We start from the raw sequence: 18,515 nt of genomic DNA, 5'->3' as shown, positions 1-18,515 counted from the left end.
AGGTGAAACTCAAAAGTAGCACGGGGAATGTTTCTTAAACAAAAAGAAAACAAAAGAGTTAAGTAATAAAATTTTGCATGTGGTGAATCAGCACAGGTCATCCATTGTCTAGCACACAATTCTGTTTTAATCAGATTAATCCAACTTTGAGGTGATTTCTTAATTCCCCCCCCCCCCCCAAGTAACTACAAATTTATGATATACAACATTGCAACAACACAATAGATTTCAAAACAATTTTCATTATTATATATAAATAATGGCGATAAAAAGTATATAAAGTTCATTTGTGGCTATATGCACAGCAGATCGTCTCTTTAAATTTGCATGTTCTTCAGATTACTAACTCGTACAGTAGAGAAGATACTGTTTAAGATTTAACATGAAATAATAGTAAGAAAGAACACGACTCGTATTTTTTTCTGTGAAGTTCATCATGATGTATTCGGGAGTAAACCAATCACGTTAGCCTAGTTAGGAGTTGTGTTACGCTTAATCTACATAATACAACCTGTCTGCTATGTTACCTGGGAAAAATTTCAGAACGATGGCAAATAAATGGGCACACATGTACATGATTTTTTGGCAAGATTGAGAAAATAAAATAACTAACTACTCCACAGCATAGGCCAAGTTCGGGCAAGGACCATTAGTCGACTAGTGGTTGATTTGTGACGTACCTTACGCCTGCGCACTAATAGCAACGTGCAAATGTCTCTAGTCAAACGCTGGTCAAAATGTCATCGTGAAACTTCTGGATCCTGGCTCTCTGCTAGCGTTATGAATGCGCGCGGCTATTGGTTACCAGCGAAGCAACCAACCCCAGTAGGCTGGTTCCAAATAGTCGACTAGCGTAGTCAGCCACCATCGACTAGACAGAGTTCGGGCAAACGTTAGTTAATCATTGGTCAACTATAGTCCTTGCGCGAACTTGTCATTATATTGACCACTTGACAACACTGCATTATGAAGGGATGATCAGAAAGAAAGTAAAATGCTTTGTTCTCAAAAAATTGTCAGTAAACCTCGGCTATCCAATAAGATTTCCATACATACAAAATTACAGTAATTTCTATATAAACATATTTCTAATAGAATCATCGGTCATCATAATTTTAACACCTGAAGTACAGATCAGATATTACTAATCTTTTTTAAATTGAATCTGAATGAAATTAGTTGCTCTGGTAGACAAAATATTTTTTCTTCGCTTATCGGCAGTTGTTTATCAGTCTGAACTTGAGCTCTCAATGTTGAGAATTTGAGAATCACTGATTGTTTCACCTCTGGTGAAATTTCCCTTTTGAACTACATATACCTGTACATCTGAAGGGTCAGATTTTCATGAAACTGTTAATTTGGGCAATTCACAATGCAGTGCGCCACCAATAGTTTTGCCATGGAGAGTCCATTTTTCAAATTTGCAGTCGACAAAACATGGCCCATTTGAATGAGTGTCAGTAGACAACTTGAGCTAATTTGTTATAGACTGGGGCATAGCGTTCTGACGCCTTAGAAAAAAAACATATTGATAAAAAGCAAAGAAAAGGGTAAACAGATACTGGAGTCATACGCGTACGAAACTACTGACAGGAAAAATGAACAATTTCAAAAGTCCCACGCTGCAAATTTGTCGACCATCTCCTACAATGCACTGGGAAAAATGGACTCTCCCCAGCAAACTCTTGGTGGCGCACTGCATTGTGACTCGCCGAATTGTCAGAAAACCTTGGCCTTCCAATAAGATCTGCATACATACAAAATGATAGTAATTTCTATATATATAAACACATTTCTAGCACAGCCCAGCAAATTTATGTGCCAAGGGTGCATTCGATTAGCTCACCCGGGTCAAATCGGGTTAGCCCAGTGCCGTTCGATTAGCTCTGACGTCATTCTCAGGGCTCACCCAGGTCAGCCACCACAGACCCTGCTCATGGAGTGGTGGAATTACGTCACATGCATGCGTTGTTCATTCCAAGAAACGGATAAATATGGCAGCCAGACAGCCGAAAAGCTCAAGTAGACCCACAAATCAACTTTATTTGAAGTATAAACATTGTTATTTATTGAGCTCATTGAGACTTTAGAGGCTATAATTCCAGCCCGACTGTGTTACGTTTTGCAACTGACGGAAAAGCAGTAAATCTCAAAGTGTGACTTGCAGTTCGAAAATATACTATGTCAATGGCTATGACCACAGCTACGGACACTGCTCAGTCTATGAAATTGTCCAGTTTGGGATTTAATAAAAGTTAAATCTATCCATCTATCTGCATGTATCTACAGACGTAGCTACGGACGTCACATGATGATCTTGATGGCCGCATATGAGCATTTGATTAGACCGGCTGTCATGGCTAACCCATCTGCCTTTACCTGATTTGATCCGGTTGGGCTACTTGAACGCACCCATTGTAAAAAATCAACTGAATACCAGTCACAATATACATGTAGTACATTGTATTACATTTGAGGCTGGTAACCCATTTTGCCTAATAGCAAATATTCTCTATATTATCCAAATTTCTTTACTTAGAAAATGTTCTCTGTACAAATCAAGATTCTGTGATCGAGTTTGGCCGCATGACACGATCAGTGTGTGATTTTGGCCATTTCATCAAATTCTCCACTTTCTTGATCTCGCCTCACTGACCGACAGAAGGATCTTCAGCTAGAGTTTGAAGGACGCTCTCCAGAAGATTCACCAATCCTTGTGACCTCAGTACTGCTGTCACCAGCTAATGAGTCATCTTGACCTCTGGACTCATTTTGACCCGTGACCTCGAGGGAAACATCAGCAGGTTCGACCTCCGACCTATTGGGGTCATCAGATTTGTGTGGAACCAAATCTTCAGAATCATTGGTAAAGCTAACGTCGTCAGTAGGTTTGTCTGAAGTGTTTGAGGTCACATTTTGAACTTTGACCTCTGTGGCTGGTTCAGGGGTCACGTTGTCAGCAGCATGGGCGGTTGTAGAGTTGTTATTTCCTGTAGTCTCTGGAGGAGTTGCTTTCTCTGTGTTGTCCTTCGTCCCGCTGGTGAGTCTTAGTCCCCCTTCAGGCCCGTCAACAGGAGTACCACAGCTCTCTGTCATGATGTCCATCTTCAAATACCTGGGAATAGAGGACAAATTTAGGTTAGTTAAAAAGCTTTTTCACAAGCAATTCTCACAAGGCATTCTCTTTCACCCCTTTGTTGGGGAAACAGACGAGTTGAACCGGAATCCTCAAACTGAAATGACAGGACATAGCATTCCAATCCTCTAATAAAACTCTGAGACTGCTCGACGTTGGCTAAATTGTACAGTTTTGATAGGAAACTGGTTGCATAGAGACTGTGAGCCTGAAACTGCTCACACTGACTCTGCCTGTCATTTCCACAATTAGCTCAATCTTGTGCATCACCTGTTCACGTGTACCCTCACACAGGGTGACTGTTTTAGCCGATTTTCAGCTAGATCTGACAGATTTTTTGGGGAAAAAAATTAAATAGAGCAGAAAATCTGGCAGAATGAAAATGTGTGCAGAATTTTGTAAAATCGGTGATCCTAGCAGAAAAATGTAGCAGATTTGTTTTGAACAAGCTTCAATCACTTAAAACAAACCCACGAACAGTGGGGATAGGCAGGCAAGTCTAAGCATTGAGGTTCCCTGATGTGTACGACTATACTATAGACGTTGAAAACCAGCCTAGACATGTGCCAATTTCTTTGTAAAGGAAATTTTTTAACATCTGCAAGTGAGTATAAGTGTCTATAATGTGTTTGTGTCATTCTGGGCGATTTTGCAAATGTTTGTTAAATCTAGCAGATTTTTGAAGTGCATTCAGCAGAATTGTGCCGTTTCCATTTGGTCACCCTGCCCTCAAGTGCCATGTCTGGCCTCTCTCGACTAAGCCACACATACACAGCTATAATTTCCTCCACACAAATCCACAGACCGAGTCACCAATACACGAGGTTGAGGAGTTCTTCTCCTTTACCTTGCAATGATATCATCCAGCCACTTCTTGTGTTTGAGGTCATCCTTCCAAGATGGAGGCAGGTTGCGATATCCCAGTTTGCAGCCGAGTAGAGCTCCTGCAACCGCCCCATTGGTGTCTGCATCGCCACCCTGTACATAAACAAAAACCCAAGACTTCATGTCCATGTAATGAGATTTGAATTGATGAGTCAAAAGTCTGAAACCAATATCAGATTCTTTCAATTCTTTAAACACAGACACAGTTTTAAAATTGTGTCCACGTTGTCACATTTAACCAGTTCGCGCCAGGATTATTTTGACATTGACCGGACCCCGGCGCGGGATTGTTTTTCACAAACCTCGATGCCAGACGGGTTCAGGTCGTCATCTGCGGGTAGCACACCCTGATATTTCCAGCCTCGTTTGCTGCGGGCGGGTCGCAGACAGATATTTCTGGCCTCGCTTGTTGCGTGTTTATCTGTCATCCTTTGCAACCTTTGCGTGTATAGACTCTACCTCCCTAGATCCTGCAAATTCCTTTTCTAAAACCATCCGATAGAATCTGAAGGTTAAAGACAGTTTTGCTAAACCCTAACTCCCTAGATAGTTTTGCTAGGATGCAACCTAAATCCTGCAAAATCCTGCAAGTGCTTCCATGTAAAAATTGCTTCCATGTAAAAATTGCATACGGACTCAATCCTGCAAAATACACCATTATTTCTTGAATGTGGTCCTTGGAGGGGTGACCACTGCCTCAATCCTGCAAAATGCTCCAGCAATCACTGTCAATATGTTGAGGCAGAGCCAGTGACAACCTGGAGCAGTGCGGAGGATTTCAAGTATACTCTAGGCCTAAATTTATGCACTGCTGAGCATAAACAACACAAGGTCCGGCCCAAGACCTGAACACAGTGCATCCTCCAAAATTAGCCACACATTTTTGCCATACAGCCTCAACTCAACAAAATCATCCATTTTGCAAAGAGGATTTTGGAGGATTTGGGAAGGTTTTGCTCAATGAAACGTGCGACCCTTGACTTCTTGGTAATGATCCAATAGCATAATACGACAATAACTGCGGCTTGGTAAATATACTTCCTGACCAAGACTTTAAAAACACTCTGAAGAATGTCTGTTCCTACCTCCAGTGTTATTGCCTCAATAGCATCTCTGAACTTCTTCTGTCTGAGGGCCCAGAACCCAGCGCCAAGGCACTTGAAGGTGTAACCAATCTTCTTTCTGTCGGCCAGCTCAAGTTCGTCTAACGAGGCGTTCATGTGAAACTTCAATTCCTTGACCTGAAACAAAATGAAGATGACAGTGCTAAGATGCCGTCTTTACTTACCAAAGGAACAGTATGTCGTGCGAGTAGTGGCGTGTATTTGCGGGGAGTACGGGAACCGGATACCCTATTGAAGTTAAACACGGGTACCCGGGTACCCGGGGAACCGTAAAAGAAACTCAACCCACAATTCAAATCCAAGAAGCTTTGTAGCTTTTTGGTGTAAACTGCAAACTTTCGGGAACATCATCTGTCACGTGTTAAAATGCACATAAACGTGAATCTGTTTTGGTTTTCCATGTAGCCAGGTTTTCATTTTGAACATTTCCCATGAATGCATTCAAAATCTTTCTTGTTCATTGTCTGAGATGTTACTAAGGAATTTGTAAAGTTGGTTATGGGTTCCCTGATTCCATGATCTGGAACCGGTTCCTGACATCAGCGGTCGGGTACTCAGGTACCCAATTCCATTGCACATCAGTAAGCGCAAGAGACAGCTTTAAGCAGGAACAAGTAGCGTAGGCTATTTAAGATGGTTGGCTATTAGATTTGTGAAACTACAATAGGATAGTGGCACAGTAAGCAGAAGCAAAGATTGTGACTATCAGTGAACAGGGCATGACTTGACTTCCAAGACGTCAAATTTGCATTATGCCAAGTACAGAGTGTGGCAAAAAAATTGCAACATTCAGAAAACAAATAATTAAAACTGATTAATGTTTTTTCTTCAATGAAATTATATATTACATTAATGCCTGAATATTTCTCAATCCACTCCTTTTTACCTCATTCCATATGGGTCCCTAGATCCAGGAATACGATCAAATAAGTGAAAGGGTATCAATTTTATTTGGGCCACTCTCACCTGGACACGTTGAACTTTGATCTGGGTTTAGCATTGAATAGGCATTGAGGTTGGTGACATCACAGGTGAGAGTGGCCCAAGTAAATGTTTACACCCTTTCACTTAACTGCTTGTATTTCTGGATCTTGGGACCCAAATGGAATGGGGAAAAAGGAGTGGATTGAGAAATAGTCAGGTCTTAATGTAATGCATCATTACATTAAAGGAAAAAAAACATTTTTAGTGCTTTATTTCTAAATGTTGCACTTTTTTGGCACACTCTGTACACAATAACTTCGGCTGTGAAAAAGATTGCCATATATTTGTTTTGTTACGCATGTTCGCCCTGTAAAAGGCTAAAAATCACTCCTATACAGGGCTACAAGAGAAATATAAAGAGTAAGTACTCAGGAAAACTGAAGGTAGGAATTAACATTCATCTTGCAACAGGACAGATCATAGGTTGGAGGGAAGCAAGCACCAGGCAGCAGTGTTTTTATCTGCAGCACACATGGACCATGATTAATTATTCAGCTAGTTCGATGTTTATTCATCAGAAAATAACAAAGGTGTCACACCATTGCTATCACTCAGTCATGCATGTACATTCAAGCATTTCAAAGAATGGTTTTCGTCCGGTTGTCACAGTGGCCTAATGGAAAGTCGAATAAACTATGGATCGCAAGATCTGTGGTTCGAACCTTCGTTCATTTTCATGGAATATTTTTGTTGGTTGGGATAAGTTTAATTGAAGGGAAAACACTACGAGAACCTAAGTGTCTTCCATCCACACGGCGTGATAAATATTCATGTTAGTGCGAGTGATGCGATTTGTAAAAATACGACGTATACTGCAACAAAAAAATATGCCACCAGGCAAGAATTCCAAAGAGATGCGGCACGTGCGAAAAAGCTTTCGGAATATCTTTTTGTTCTACATCTAGGTACTGCAACATGTACATAAGTCTTCATATTTAAAAAAAAAATATTCTTTAACCATTACGAATCCATGAAATCACATGGGCTTATTTCTTGTTGACTAAAATGTGAAGCTGATGATGTGAATACTAAACATGGGGTAAACATTTAGAAGGGTGCTTAAAATATCGTGTGGCAGTTTTAAAAGCTAGCATGGTGGCCTGCCCAGGATTTTTTTCTCCCAAACGACATCCACATGGGTGTACGCTGTGGCGTTTTGGACTTAACTTTTATACAAACATGAGAAGAAAATATAAAATTAGAAAAAAAAGTGAATTTGAACGTTATGAAATTCTGACTTTATTTCCCTTTTAAAAAAAATCCTCCAAAGCCTCGGGTTAGAAAAGGAAAAAAATCGGGTGCAAAACCCAGATTCGAACCCGCAACCTCGCCGTGCAAAATCCTACTCTCTATCGACTTAGCTGTCGCACTGCTCGCCAAAATGTGGGGAAACAAATAATTATATACCTGCGTGCGAATCAAAAAAGTATCGTAGAGGGTGCTAAACAACCATGTATGCGGATGTCGTTTAGGAGAGAAAAAAATTGCGGCCTGCCCTCCAATCACCCCCGGGAAGAACACTGAACATGAATCACATCAAGAGACTGTCTTCTTACAACTAATACGCTAGTCCAAGCTTCAAACCGACCCCTGAAATGCTGAAAGAAATTAAGGCAAGTCTCATCACCTGTTCTGCATCCAAATTTCCCTCTTCGTCCCGCAACAGACACTCCTTGGCGTAATTGAAAGATGCCTCGGTGAGGCTTGTGACATCGTAATGGCCGTCAGGCATCTTGTGTAATCCTCGCAACATCATGGAGATGGCCGTTGTCACGGCAACACAGGATGCAATACATCTATAATGACAACCACAAAAGGAAACACAGAATATTAGAGTTATCTCCAACTGCACTGACAATGAGATACTGCGTAATGAAATATCCGGAGAGAACACATCATTTAAAGGAATGTACAACATTTGCTTTTGCTGCAACTTTCAGAAGTAAATGAACTTGGAGGATCAGTAACATAGCAAATATTGTTAAAATGACTTATTTCATATTTTGGGCTTGTAGATGCTGGAAAAACCAAGAAAACCAATCATGTTCTGATAGTCTGATTCCTTGACCCCACTTACATGTAACATGAAACAGAGCAATTTATAGACTTTGGGGAATTGTAACGTCAAAGAATCAGTCTAGCAGGCTTGTACCCCTTCACAGGTGTGTAATCAATTGCAAAGAAAATGCGGTATAACTAATTATGAAAAATTAGGAGCAATTTTTGAAAAAAGGCCAGTTTTCTCCAACGTTGGTCTGCCGACCAGCGTTGGGAAAAAAAAACAAGTTTTCTCGAAAATGTCAGCACACCAGGAGCCACAAATTTACAGGATGCTTTAGACTGTCATTCCCTAACAAGCCAGTAAGGTATTTCGTGATAATTTGATTACTTCGTTTTGTGATGTTTGCAAATGTTGTATTTTCCCTTAACCCTAACCCCCTAGGCCCTTGTTGCTTACAACCATCCTCAATCCTCCAAAATCCTCCAAAAATTTTCAACTCCGCCTAAATTTTTCAAAATTGTCAGACAGTCCTGCCTCAAAATGAAATCATCCTCATTCTCCAAAATCCTCCTCATCCCAAAACTTTGCACTCGTGTTTAAATGAAGGATAACCAACGCCAAATCCTTCTAAATCATCAGACAGTCCTGCCTCAAAATGCATTCATCCTCAATCCTCCAAAATCCTCTTGTGCTTCATTCACCATTCATCCTCAATCCTCCAAAATCCTCATGTGCTTCAATCACCATTCATCCTCAATCCTCCAGAATCCTCATTTGATTCAATCACCATTCATCCTCAATCCTCTAGAATCCTCCAAAACCGCCAGGAGGATTTTGGAGGAGTGAGGTGGGTTAGGGTTAAACATCATATGAGGCAGGAAATGTACCTTGGGTCTGCGTGGGTGACTTTACAGAAGACCTTGGTGTTGCTGATGACTTGGTTGATGTCGTCGTATCTGTGGATTCCTGCGACGGACGTTCTCATGACTCCGCCGTTGGGCGCTAAATATCGTTTACTCGCCTCCCAAACATTTAGCGCTGCCTGTGACGAGAGGCAGATGTTCAAAGGAAGTGAATACAAAAAAAAAGGGTTACAAAACACAAATGCCTCGCAATCGTAACTGTTGCCATGACATGACACCACCTTTTTAAAGGTAGAATGTAATATTTGTCATTTGTCCATTTTTTTCGTTTGAAGCAACAAAATTGCTCAAAATGTAAAGAAGGGTGCTTAACAACTAACCTGATGAACTTTTGGTTCAGTGAATGCGGTATATTCCGAGAAAACAATATTCTGGGATCTCGATTTAAATTTAAAAGTTGCAGAATCATGTTTTGAATTGCGGCCAAAATCAGCATGCGGGTCACGGTCTCATTCAGCCGACTGCAGCTACGTGATGTCACACACTGAACCAACAAATTATAGCAACCTCGTGCGCGTATGCGTCGTGTCAATGCTTGCGCACACCCATTCACGGCTTCGTCGAATTGAAAATATACTACTAGCGGAAATTTCCAAAAAAGCGTCATTAGACGCATCTTGGGAAATTACCTTCTTTCATTGTTTTCTTCAAAATGACAGCATGCCATTTCACAGAGAGTTTAGTGCCATTAATAACTTTATTAAAACCAAGCATGCTTTTCAACAATAAATTTGTCAGTTAGTTTTTGGATAACTGCAAAGTCTCTACCTTTAAGTGTTCACCATTTGTTCATGCAAATGAGGTTTTAAGCAGCTTTTTGTGTCTGTTTGTCTGTGGGCATTCCTCAATTGATCAGTCGATCAACGCAGATTTTCCACACCAAAAAGCTGGCAGGGCCTAGAAGCTGCCTTATGCACAATATTGAGTTGTTCTTCCTCTAATGCATCACTGAGGAATTCAAATATGGTTACAGATTCTGATCTGCATTGCTTCTGGCAACAATTACCAAGCCAGGCACGCTGAAGTCCACATGGCAACCCGCAGGAAGTTCAAAACCCCATGTCCCCCATCATGCTAGTCAACGCTCACCTGATGCGGGTCTGTCTTGTAGTCTTTGTGGCTCAGCACCTTGAGTGTAGTTTGGCCCAGCCCCATGCCACACGGATCTCCGAGTTCAGCAAAGCCGTGCTCCCTCCAGTTCAGCAGTTTGACCGAGAAATCCAAGGCGTCCGCCTGTGGTGAAGATGAATGACTGCAATTCAACTTTCATTACGAACCCTTACTCCCTAGGCATTTTTGCTAGGATGTAGCCTCAATCCTGCAAAATCCTTCAACTGGTCTCATGGAAAAATAGCATATAGGCTCAATACTGCAAATTCCTACATTATTTCTTGAATATGGTCCTTGGGGGTGACCACTTCCTGAATCCTGCCAAATCCGGCGGCAGTGACTGTCGATATTCTGCGGCTTGGCCAGTGACATCCTGGAGCAGTACGGAGGATTTCAAGCATAATCCAGGCCTACGTTTATGCATGGCTGAGCAAAAAACAACACAAGGTCTGGCCCAAGACCTTGACAAAGTGCATCCTACAAAATCAGTGACGCACTCAATCCTCCAAATTCCTCCAACTTGGCAAAGAAAATTTTGAAGGAAGGATTCAGGGCGGTTAGGGTTAAGTACCGAAATAAGACATTCAGTGAATTACATATCCATGCAAGATTAAAAAAATAAAATGTACGTTGGTGTACCTTTCCATCTTTGTCCATCAGTGATTGGAGGATCAAGATCATCTGATCGCTGTCGTCCGTCCAATCAGCTTCCGGAAAGACCATCTGATGCATGTAGTACGTGGCAGCGATTTCTTTCATTGGGTATTCAAGGTGCTTTCCACCGTAATACTATGAGTAGGACAGAAAAACACTTTAAGATTAAAAATTGCTTGCCATCGACAAATTCTATAGACTGATACATAGGTGATTTATTATGCAACTAGACTGCGTACATGTACATGTAAGACCTCAAGAAACTGACCATTCAACGGGCGCCTTCTATACGCGCGTAATGCGAACCCCTCGCGTGCGTAAACATCAAGCCCATGATGATTAGCATTTTGTTGTTGTATTACAAATACGTGGCATTGAAATTGACCAATCAATATCTTAGTCCATATTTCGGAATGATGTGACATCACAACTTTCTACACATGTTTAGATATATCAGACGTTGGACCGGAGACAGAGGACTCGTGGACAACGGGTGATACTCAGAACTGAAATTCCTGGAGTTCTTTGTAAAACCTTTGGACATGCCTCTTTTCCAACTGATACCTTGGAAAAAAAATCTCTCAATCTCTAAAATTTTGCATCAGGAATATTAGCTTTGAAAGTTACATTGCCCTTTATGAAGTAAATTTTTGAGAAAAACAAAATTCTAGGATCTTGATTTCAAATCAAAAGTGGCTGAATCATGTTTTGAATTGGGCATGAATCCAGTGTCCGAGACACATTCTCGCTAGCAGATTGCAGCTACGCGATGTCACGCACTGATCCGACGAATTATAGCAACCGCGCAGGCACGCGTGCGTCGTGCCAATGCTTGCGCGCGGTTCGCCGAATAACAAAACAAACTATTTATTTGAATTTCCTATAGTGCTTCTTAAGAAGCACCGTTGGAAAGGCCTTCTTTCGTTGATTTCTTCAAACTGACAGCTTGCCAGAAAGAATAATTTCACAGAGAGTTTAGTCCCCTTGCTATCTTTCAACCAAGTACGTTTTTCAACAATAATTACGCCAGTCACTTTTTGGATAGCTGCAAATGATGGACTCTGGCTCTAATACGTGAAGTACTGAAATACATATATTACTGAGTTTTACCCTTGAGGAAATGTGAATTTTTTTTCTGAAACGATGGGCCACTCAGTAGTCTGGTGATTATGTGTACACAATCAATAAAAATAGATAACAGATGTTGGATCAAAGCTGTATAAATTGAGAGTCGAAAATTCCTCCCACGTCATTAATTGTTAAAGGTCTTCGAAAGTCCACCAGGACAAAGTCATAGCACAATCTACTCAAATGGCAGTGAAAACAGCATTCCTTGCTCCTGTTTCTGCCCTGTTACTAATGAAGACCAGACTTGTGAATAGACTTGTGATGAACTTAAATGCAACACTTCCTCCCTTTCTCAAATTTAATGGGCCACGCCCAGTCCGAACATTTGGGACTCTCAATACCGAATATTTGGGACTCTCAATACTCTGTATGAGAGTCCTAAACTTAAGGTATTGAAAACATGCAACACAAGAAAATAGACTGGCACATGAAACGACCAGTCCAATCTCATTTTGGTACTGCATCAGTCAACTGTGTCAACAGAAACGTCTGGTATGCGGTCTCTATTTCTACACATCTCTCCATGGTCCGCCACCAGACCACTGAAGGGTCAATCTTTTCTAGCAGTCGGACACGTATCAGTCTAGTCTTAGGCTTCAAAATGAAATCACTTGGCTTCAGTCTCAGGTGCAAAATTTTTAAGTAAAGTCTCCTTTATAAAACTGAATAAGGTCCATGCGTATGACATCATCATAGGCTATAAAAAGATGCACAAATTGACCTCACTGAGGTCAAATCTCCATATAAGTTTACTGTGGGAAAACGGCAGTGCATACCTTGGCCATAGACATGTAAGTTAACTGTGGGATAACGGTCGTGCATACCCTCTGTTGAGACTTCAAACTTGGCTGGTGAAATACTCAGGACCTTGTCTTTGCCTCATGCTTTTGAGAATTTTATCAGCTAAGAGTCAGTCAAGTTGGCCTGAATTGATTTTGCATATTTTTTTTTTGCACTAAAGATCCCTGTCTGGGCCATGCCATGGTCCTCTATACCTTACCTTCTGGGCCTGTTCTTTGCTGAGAAACTCCGTCATCAGGCCGATGGCGTCCCCAATGCAGTTGCCGTAGATTGTGCCTAAAATCTGATCCTGTAACTTGTTGTTGGGGTCAGGGGTCAAGGTCAACTTGCCATCGTTCACTTTTTCTTTGCCCCAAAGTTTTCTTGGTAGAACTGATGAAAATGCCTTGCCCATGATGGTCACACATGCATGAACAACCGGAGCTTAGAAAAAATGTTGACAGAATGTTGTCTCACTATACAGTCAGTGCGACAGTTCCGGATCATCGACAGTTCTGAATCACCTGATTGAATAAAAAATAATTCGACTGTAACAAAATGCCAATATTCTTGCTGTTTAACAACAACATCGCAAGGGACTGTTTTGACCATCACCCTCGGGCAACACACTCCAAACATTTCCGGCCTCACTCGCTGCGAGCGGGTCACTGACAGATATTTTCGGCCTCGCTCCCTGCGTGTTTATCTGTCATCCGTGCCGAATACTGCAAAACCTTTACGTTTATACTCGGCCTATGGAGCGAACTGGTTAAGTGTTTAAGCATTAAATTGTGGGGCGTGGGGCGGCGACAGCCCCCCCCCCCATGAAACCTTGTTGCCCCCCCCCAGTCGCCCCCCCCCCCAACTGAGATTTTGAGTTTCTAAAAAAAATATCATTGATCTAAATGACGCCCCCCCCATGAAATGTTCCAGCCCCCCCCCCCCCCCCCCCCCACCACTGAAAAATTCCTGGCTACGCCACTGCTTAGTCTGGTTCCATTTAGACATGAACGTCGGGAATAATTGTCAGGTCTGGGAACCAGAATAGTGGTTACTAAGCAAATCGCACGTGCGCACTGCGCATTCACGCTGCACGCCATGGACGTACGCACTGATCTCTATATAAAGACTGGATAGCGGATATGCATACAACATTCACACAGTAGACTTTGCATATTGACCAATTCGCCCCCGGTCTCACGAAGATGGCCGCGTATAATTCAAACGTTCTACGCGTAAATACGCGCGCGTTGTATCAACAGTTAACGCGCATTTTGGTCACGTACACATATTATGATGTTCTAAAAGGGACACATTTCCGTAGTGTTATTATTTCAAAAACGCAAAAAACGTGATTTGCGGTATTTTAAAAAGTAACCACGACGTTAGAAAAATTGTAGTAAACCTTGGTCAGTGGGGGTGGTCAAAATATAAGTCAAGTGAACCTTGACGTTACAAAAGAAATCATGCTGTCTATAAAAACAGCAACTTGTCCTTTGTAGATCACCAGCCGGTCTCACCAATATGGCATCAAATTCATTCATTGTGCGGCTCTTTATTAGCTTTCCAGTCTTTATATAGAGATCAATGGACGTACGTCATGCATGTACGACTAGACTCAGCGGTGAGAAACTGATGAAAAGAGTCTACAACAACGTACAAGTTTAACGTTGCTTAAGAGTTTATTTTCCTGATTACGGTCGGTCAGCATCGCATATGGAATTCCTGAACCCAGTGGCCAAATAGATACATGTAAGGACACATAGAATACTACGTCTACGATGTAAACATTGGCTTCTCCAACAAGCATGACAAGGCAAAAATATTGAAAATATTGGTCATAAATTTTTTCGCCCGGTTTTGAGCACTTCACATCCTGGACTCCCTCCGTAATGTAGGGAGGAAAGGGAGACCACCTGGGCTAGCCTACTGCCTAGATGTTCGTGTACGACTATCGACCTAGGCCTACCTTAGCCCCATAAATGTGGCCTATTTACTGGACTGCCTCCGTAAACATAGGCCACACATCCACATGTACAAAAATCGTGTCGACTTTGCCAAATTTTGATTTTCACATTTAGGCTTAGTTTGTAGGGTTTTTTTGCTTTAGAAGCATACTCACCCTCTTTATAGGCTAATCAGAAAGTGCTGCCTTTTTCAGATGTATATTTTTCGTGAAATTTCCAGATTCATTTTTACACGTTTGCGTATCAAAATTTCATTTTCAACATGAAATTTCACAAAAATTAGACATCTGAAAAAGGCAGCACTTTCTGATTAGCCTATAAAGAGGGTGAGTATGCTTCTAAAGCAAAAAAACCCTACAAACTAAGCCTAAATGTGAAAATCTAAATTTGGCAAAGTCGACACGATTTTTGTACATGTGGATGTGTGGCCTATGTGTTTACGGAGGCAGTCCAGTAAATAGGCCACATTTATGGGGCTAGGCCTACCTACACTGACCTAGTACGTGGGACGATGGAGTTCGAGTTGGTCGTTACTTAAGTTGCCTGCAAATTCGCACAAGGAGGTAGGAAAACACACAGTTGTAACACTAACAGATGCACTTCCAAACGAAGGAAGCTTGCTTTATTTGCATGGACTAGAGTCATCTCCTTTATATATGCTTCTGAAATTAACGTGTGACTCAGACCGAATTATTTCACAATGCATTCCAATCCTGGATCCAGTTCCTACATCCACCGTACGTACATGTACATGTACATGTACATGTCTGACATGTACGTACACGATGATCGTGACACATATCCGTACAAATGAAATGATGCGTACGCCGTACGCGTTCGAGTAGCTTATCCGATACTCCTGCGCCGCGCCTTTAGTTTGGCAGACCAGTAAATAAGCCCCGATGATAAATGCCCCCACTTCAGAAATTCAGACAAAAAAACTCACAACTCTCTAAGGCATTCGAGACACACATCAAATTAAGGCATATTTCATCATCTTTCATTTTCTTCTCAATTTTTGGGGGTTAACTGATGACTTTTATGAAAAATTTCGGGGGGTTAACTGATCACGGACTTTTATGAAAAATTCCACCTAAAACAGTAATTTCTTCTTCTCATTGTCTTCTCTCTAAGTTGGTGAGATGTTTTCCCTGGGACGTTGTGCCGACTATAACATAAGAAGATGACTACCCTTCAATAAGTTAGCGCTCAACTGGAAGAAGAGAAGAGTACCCCTTAAAATAGTCCAGAAGCCCATCGCCATTTTGAAAAACGATGCCTACACTCCATTGCAAAATAAGAGTGCTTGTACTCAAGGGCGGATCCAGAACACAATTTTTTGGGGGGCCAAAAATTTTTTTTTTTGATTCTAGATGCTCTGTGGTGCGATCTGAGGCAATTTCTGACCACTTTAACCAATGTTTTTTTGAGGAAAAGGTGGTGGTGTACTCATTGCCTGCCTTTATTGCGATGTCACATAACAAAAAAAAAAAATTGGTTTCGTTTTTTTTTGGGGGGGGGGTGGGGCCATGGCCCCCTTTGCCCCCCCCCCCCTGGATCCGCCCTTGCTTGTACTAGGCCCCGGCCCCAATTTCATCCAAATTCACAGAACTATAAGCTCACAGTCCTGTGCACGGCTTCCACACATATCTTTTACAAACCCTCAAGTTCATGACCCATTATGTTCAAATAATTATTTGGACCAACTTACTGGCCTGCAACCTTTTATAGCCGGCCAGGCCCGTACCGTGCATGCTCGATTAGGTTTAACGTCATTAATTCAGGCCTTTCGCCATCCGCCCATATTGTGAGATAGATCCACATGGCTTAAGAGTGTAGTAGAAAATAACAAGGATTAATGGTTAGCAACTTCTTCGTGGCCAGCCAGGACTGGTCAAGGGCGGATCGGGGGGGGGGGGCAACGGGGGTCATGCACCCCCCGGCCCCAAACGAAACCAATTTTTTTTTTAAAGTGGCGTCGCAATAAAGGCAGGCACTGCGTACACCACCATCTTTTCCTCCATTGAAAGATTTGGTTAAAGTGGTCAGAAATATAGCCTCAGATCGCACCAAAGAGCATCTAGAATCCCAAAAAAATTCGGGGCCCTTAAAATTAGCGGGCCCCGCACCCCACGCCGTAATTTTTGGGACCCACTTTTCGGGGGACCAAAATTTTTATTTTGCCCCCCCCCCCCAAAAAAAAATGGTGTTCTGGATCCGCCCTTGGGACTGGTCGGAAGTTGTTCTGACTTTTAACATGGAGGTTCTTATTCCTCCATGCTTCTCATCAGTGATCCGAGTTCGAATCCCTGTGAGCGTTTTCACTTCTCATTTTACCTTTTAAATAACTAAAGTGAGAAAGGAACATTTCTCACAAAACGCAAAGTCTATCTTGGGCTTTTGTTGTGGAGAACAAGTTATTAGATATGCATGCAATGGACCAATCAGAGGATGGTAAACGGATGTCGTTTGGGGAAAAAAACGTTTACTGCTCTGTGTTCCGACACCCCTACGTTCCGACACCCCTTATAAATTAGCCCGTCTGCTTTACCCATGGAGCTAAATACATGTAGCTCCATGCTTTACCCAAGTCGATCCGGGCGAGCTACTCGAACGCACCCTCTGCTCTGCATGCCCGGCCCATGCAGCGCGCGCCCTCTATCTGTAGCATGCAACTATGCACGCTGCGTGCTGCTGGCCAAAGATCCAGGATCTTTGATGCTAGATAGCATATCAAGATGTACTTTAAACCCACGCTACTGGCTATAAATAGAAACAAATCCTACATATTCGATTTTCGGTGACAGACGGACCCTTGAGAAAGGACACACGGACCATGGTGGCCATTTTAGAGGGCATCTTTTGTGGAGGAAAACATCAGGACAGTGACAAGTCACGAACTAGTTGTGGGGCAAAACGTAAAAGGGACATGTAGAAGCTAGAAGTCCAAATACGTGTAGTCAGGTGGCTTTGACAAGATCATGACCGACTAAAGCACCAAACCTTGGAGGATAGATTCTTTAAGGCCCTAGGGCCGGGGTGCAGACAAATAAACTGCCATAGACTCCAATGATAAATGCTCCCACTTCAGAAACTCGGGAAAAATACTCACAATTAACTCTCCAAGGTGTTCGATCGAGACCGTCACACATCAAAGTAAAGCTTATTAGGGCCTACATCATCTTTCATTTTCTATTCATTTTCTATTTTTTGGGGTTAAACTGATTTATTTAGGAGAAATGATCACCCCTCAAAATTGTCCTGAAGGCTGAAGCCCATCGCGATTTCGAAAAACGGAGCTTACACCCCATTGCTAATAAATATCAGATCGTTTTTTGTTTTAAGTTGGCCCCAGTTTCATCCAAAATTAACACAAGCTCACAGTGATCCTGTGCTGCACACGGCTTCCACCAATATTTTTTTACAAACCAAGTTCATGGCCCAGGCCCACAATATGATCAAATATTGAAGAATTTGAAGGCATGTAAATCTTGATAGTTTTGCCGGCGTAGGCAATTTTGAACCGATTTACTGGCCTGAAGCGTTTAATTTAGAAGGCCTGGGGTGAATTTCCATAAATCGTTAATACCTGCCGTTTAATTAGTTCCGATCCCATGTGTATATTTTATTTATTTATTTATTTATTCATTTATTTATTTTGAAAGCATATTTTGGTGTTTCTACGTACACATCCATACTCAAGTAACATTTTCTAAAGCATATAAAGTGCGACTGCATAATTATGAGGACATACATAGTTAAGGATTCCAAACTGGTCACCATTATACCCTTAATTAAGTGGCGCGCATAAATTTACCTTGT

The 18,515-nt window shown here is 41.8% G+C and overlaps 1 protein-coding gene across 1 annotated transcript; it reads right to left on the bottom strand.

Moving 5' to 3' along the window:
- Positions 1 to 2,497: 2,497 nt before the first annotated feature.
- On the bottom strand, positions 2,498 to 15,472 carry LOC119737470 (uncharacterized protein YegU-like). The gene is made up of 9 exons (XM_038211860.1): positions 15,190 to 15,472; positions 12,947 to 13,250; positions 10,804 to 10,953; positions 10,144 to 10,287; positions 9,019 to 9,173; positions 7,757 to 7,925; positions 5,107 to 5,262; positions 3,984 to 4,114; positions 2,498 to 3,115 (listed from the first exon to the last, which is right to left on the bottom strand). Exons 2-9 carry the CDS (start codon positions 13,139 to 13,141, stop codon positions 2,671 to 2,673), a joined length of 1,545 nt encoding a protein of 514 aa, XP_038067788.1. The 5' UTR covers positions 13,142 to 13,250; positions 15,190 to 15,472; the 3' UTR covers positions 2,498 to 2,670.
- Between the last annotated feature and the right edge of the window lie 3,043 nt (positions 15,473 to 18,515).

This window comes from Patiria miniata, unplaced genomic scaffold, assembly GCF_015706575.1.
Source record: "Patiria miniata isolate m_02_andy unplaced genomic scaffold, ASM1570657v1 HiC_scaffold_3, whole genome shotgun sequence".
In the NCBI taxonomy this organism is placed as follows: Eukaryota; Metazoa; Echinodermata; class Asteroidea; order Valvatida; family Asterinidae; genus Patiria; species Patiria miniata.
Note: the sequence above shows the minus strand (reverse complement) of the source record. Positions and strands in the feature narration are given on the sequence as shown.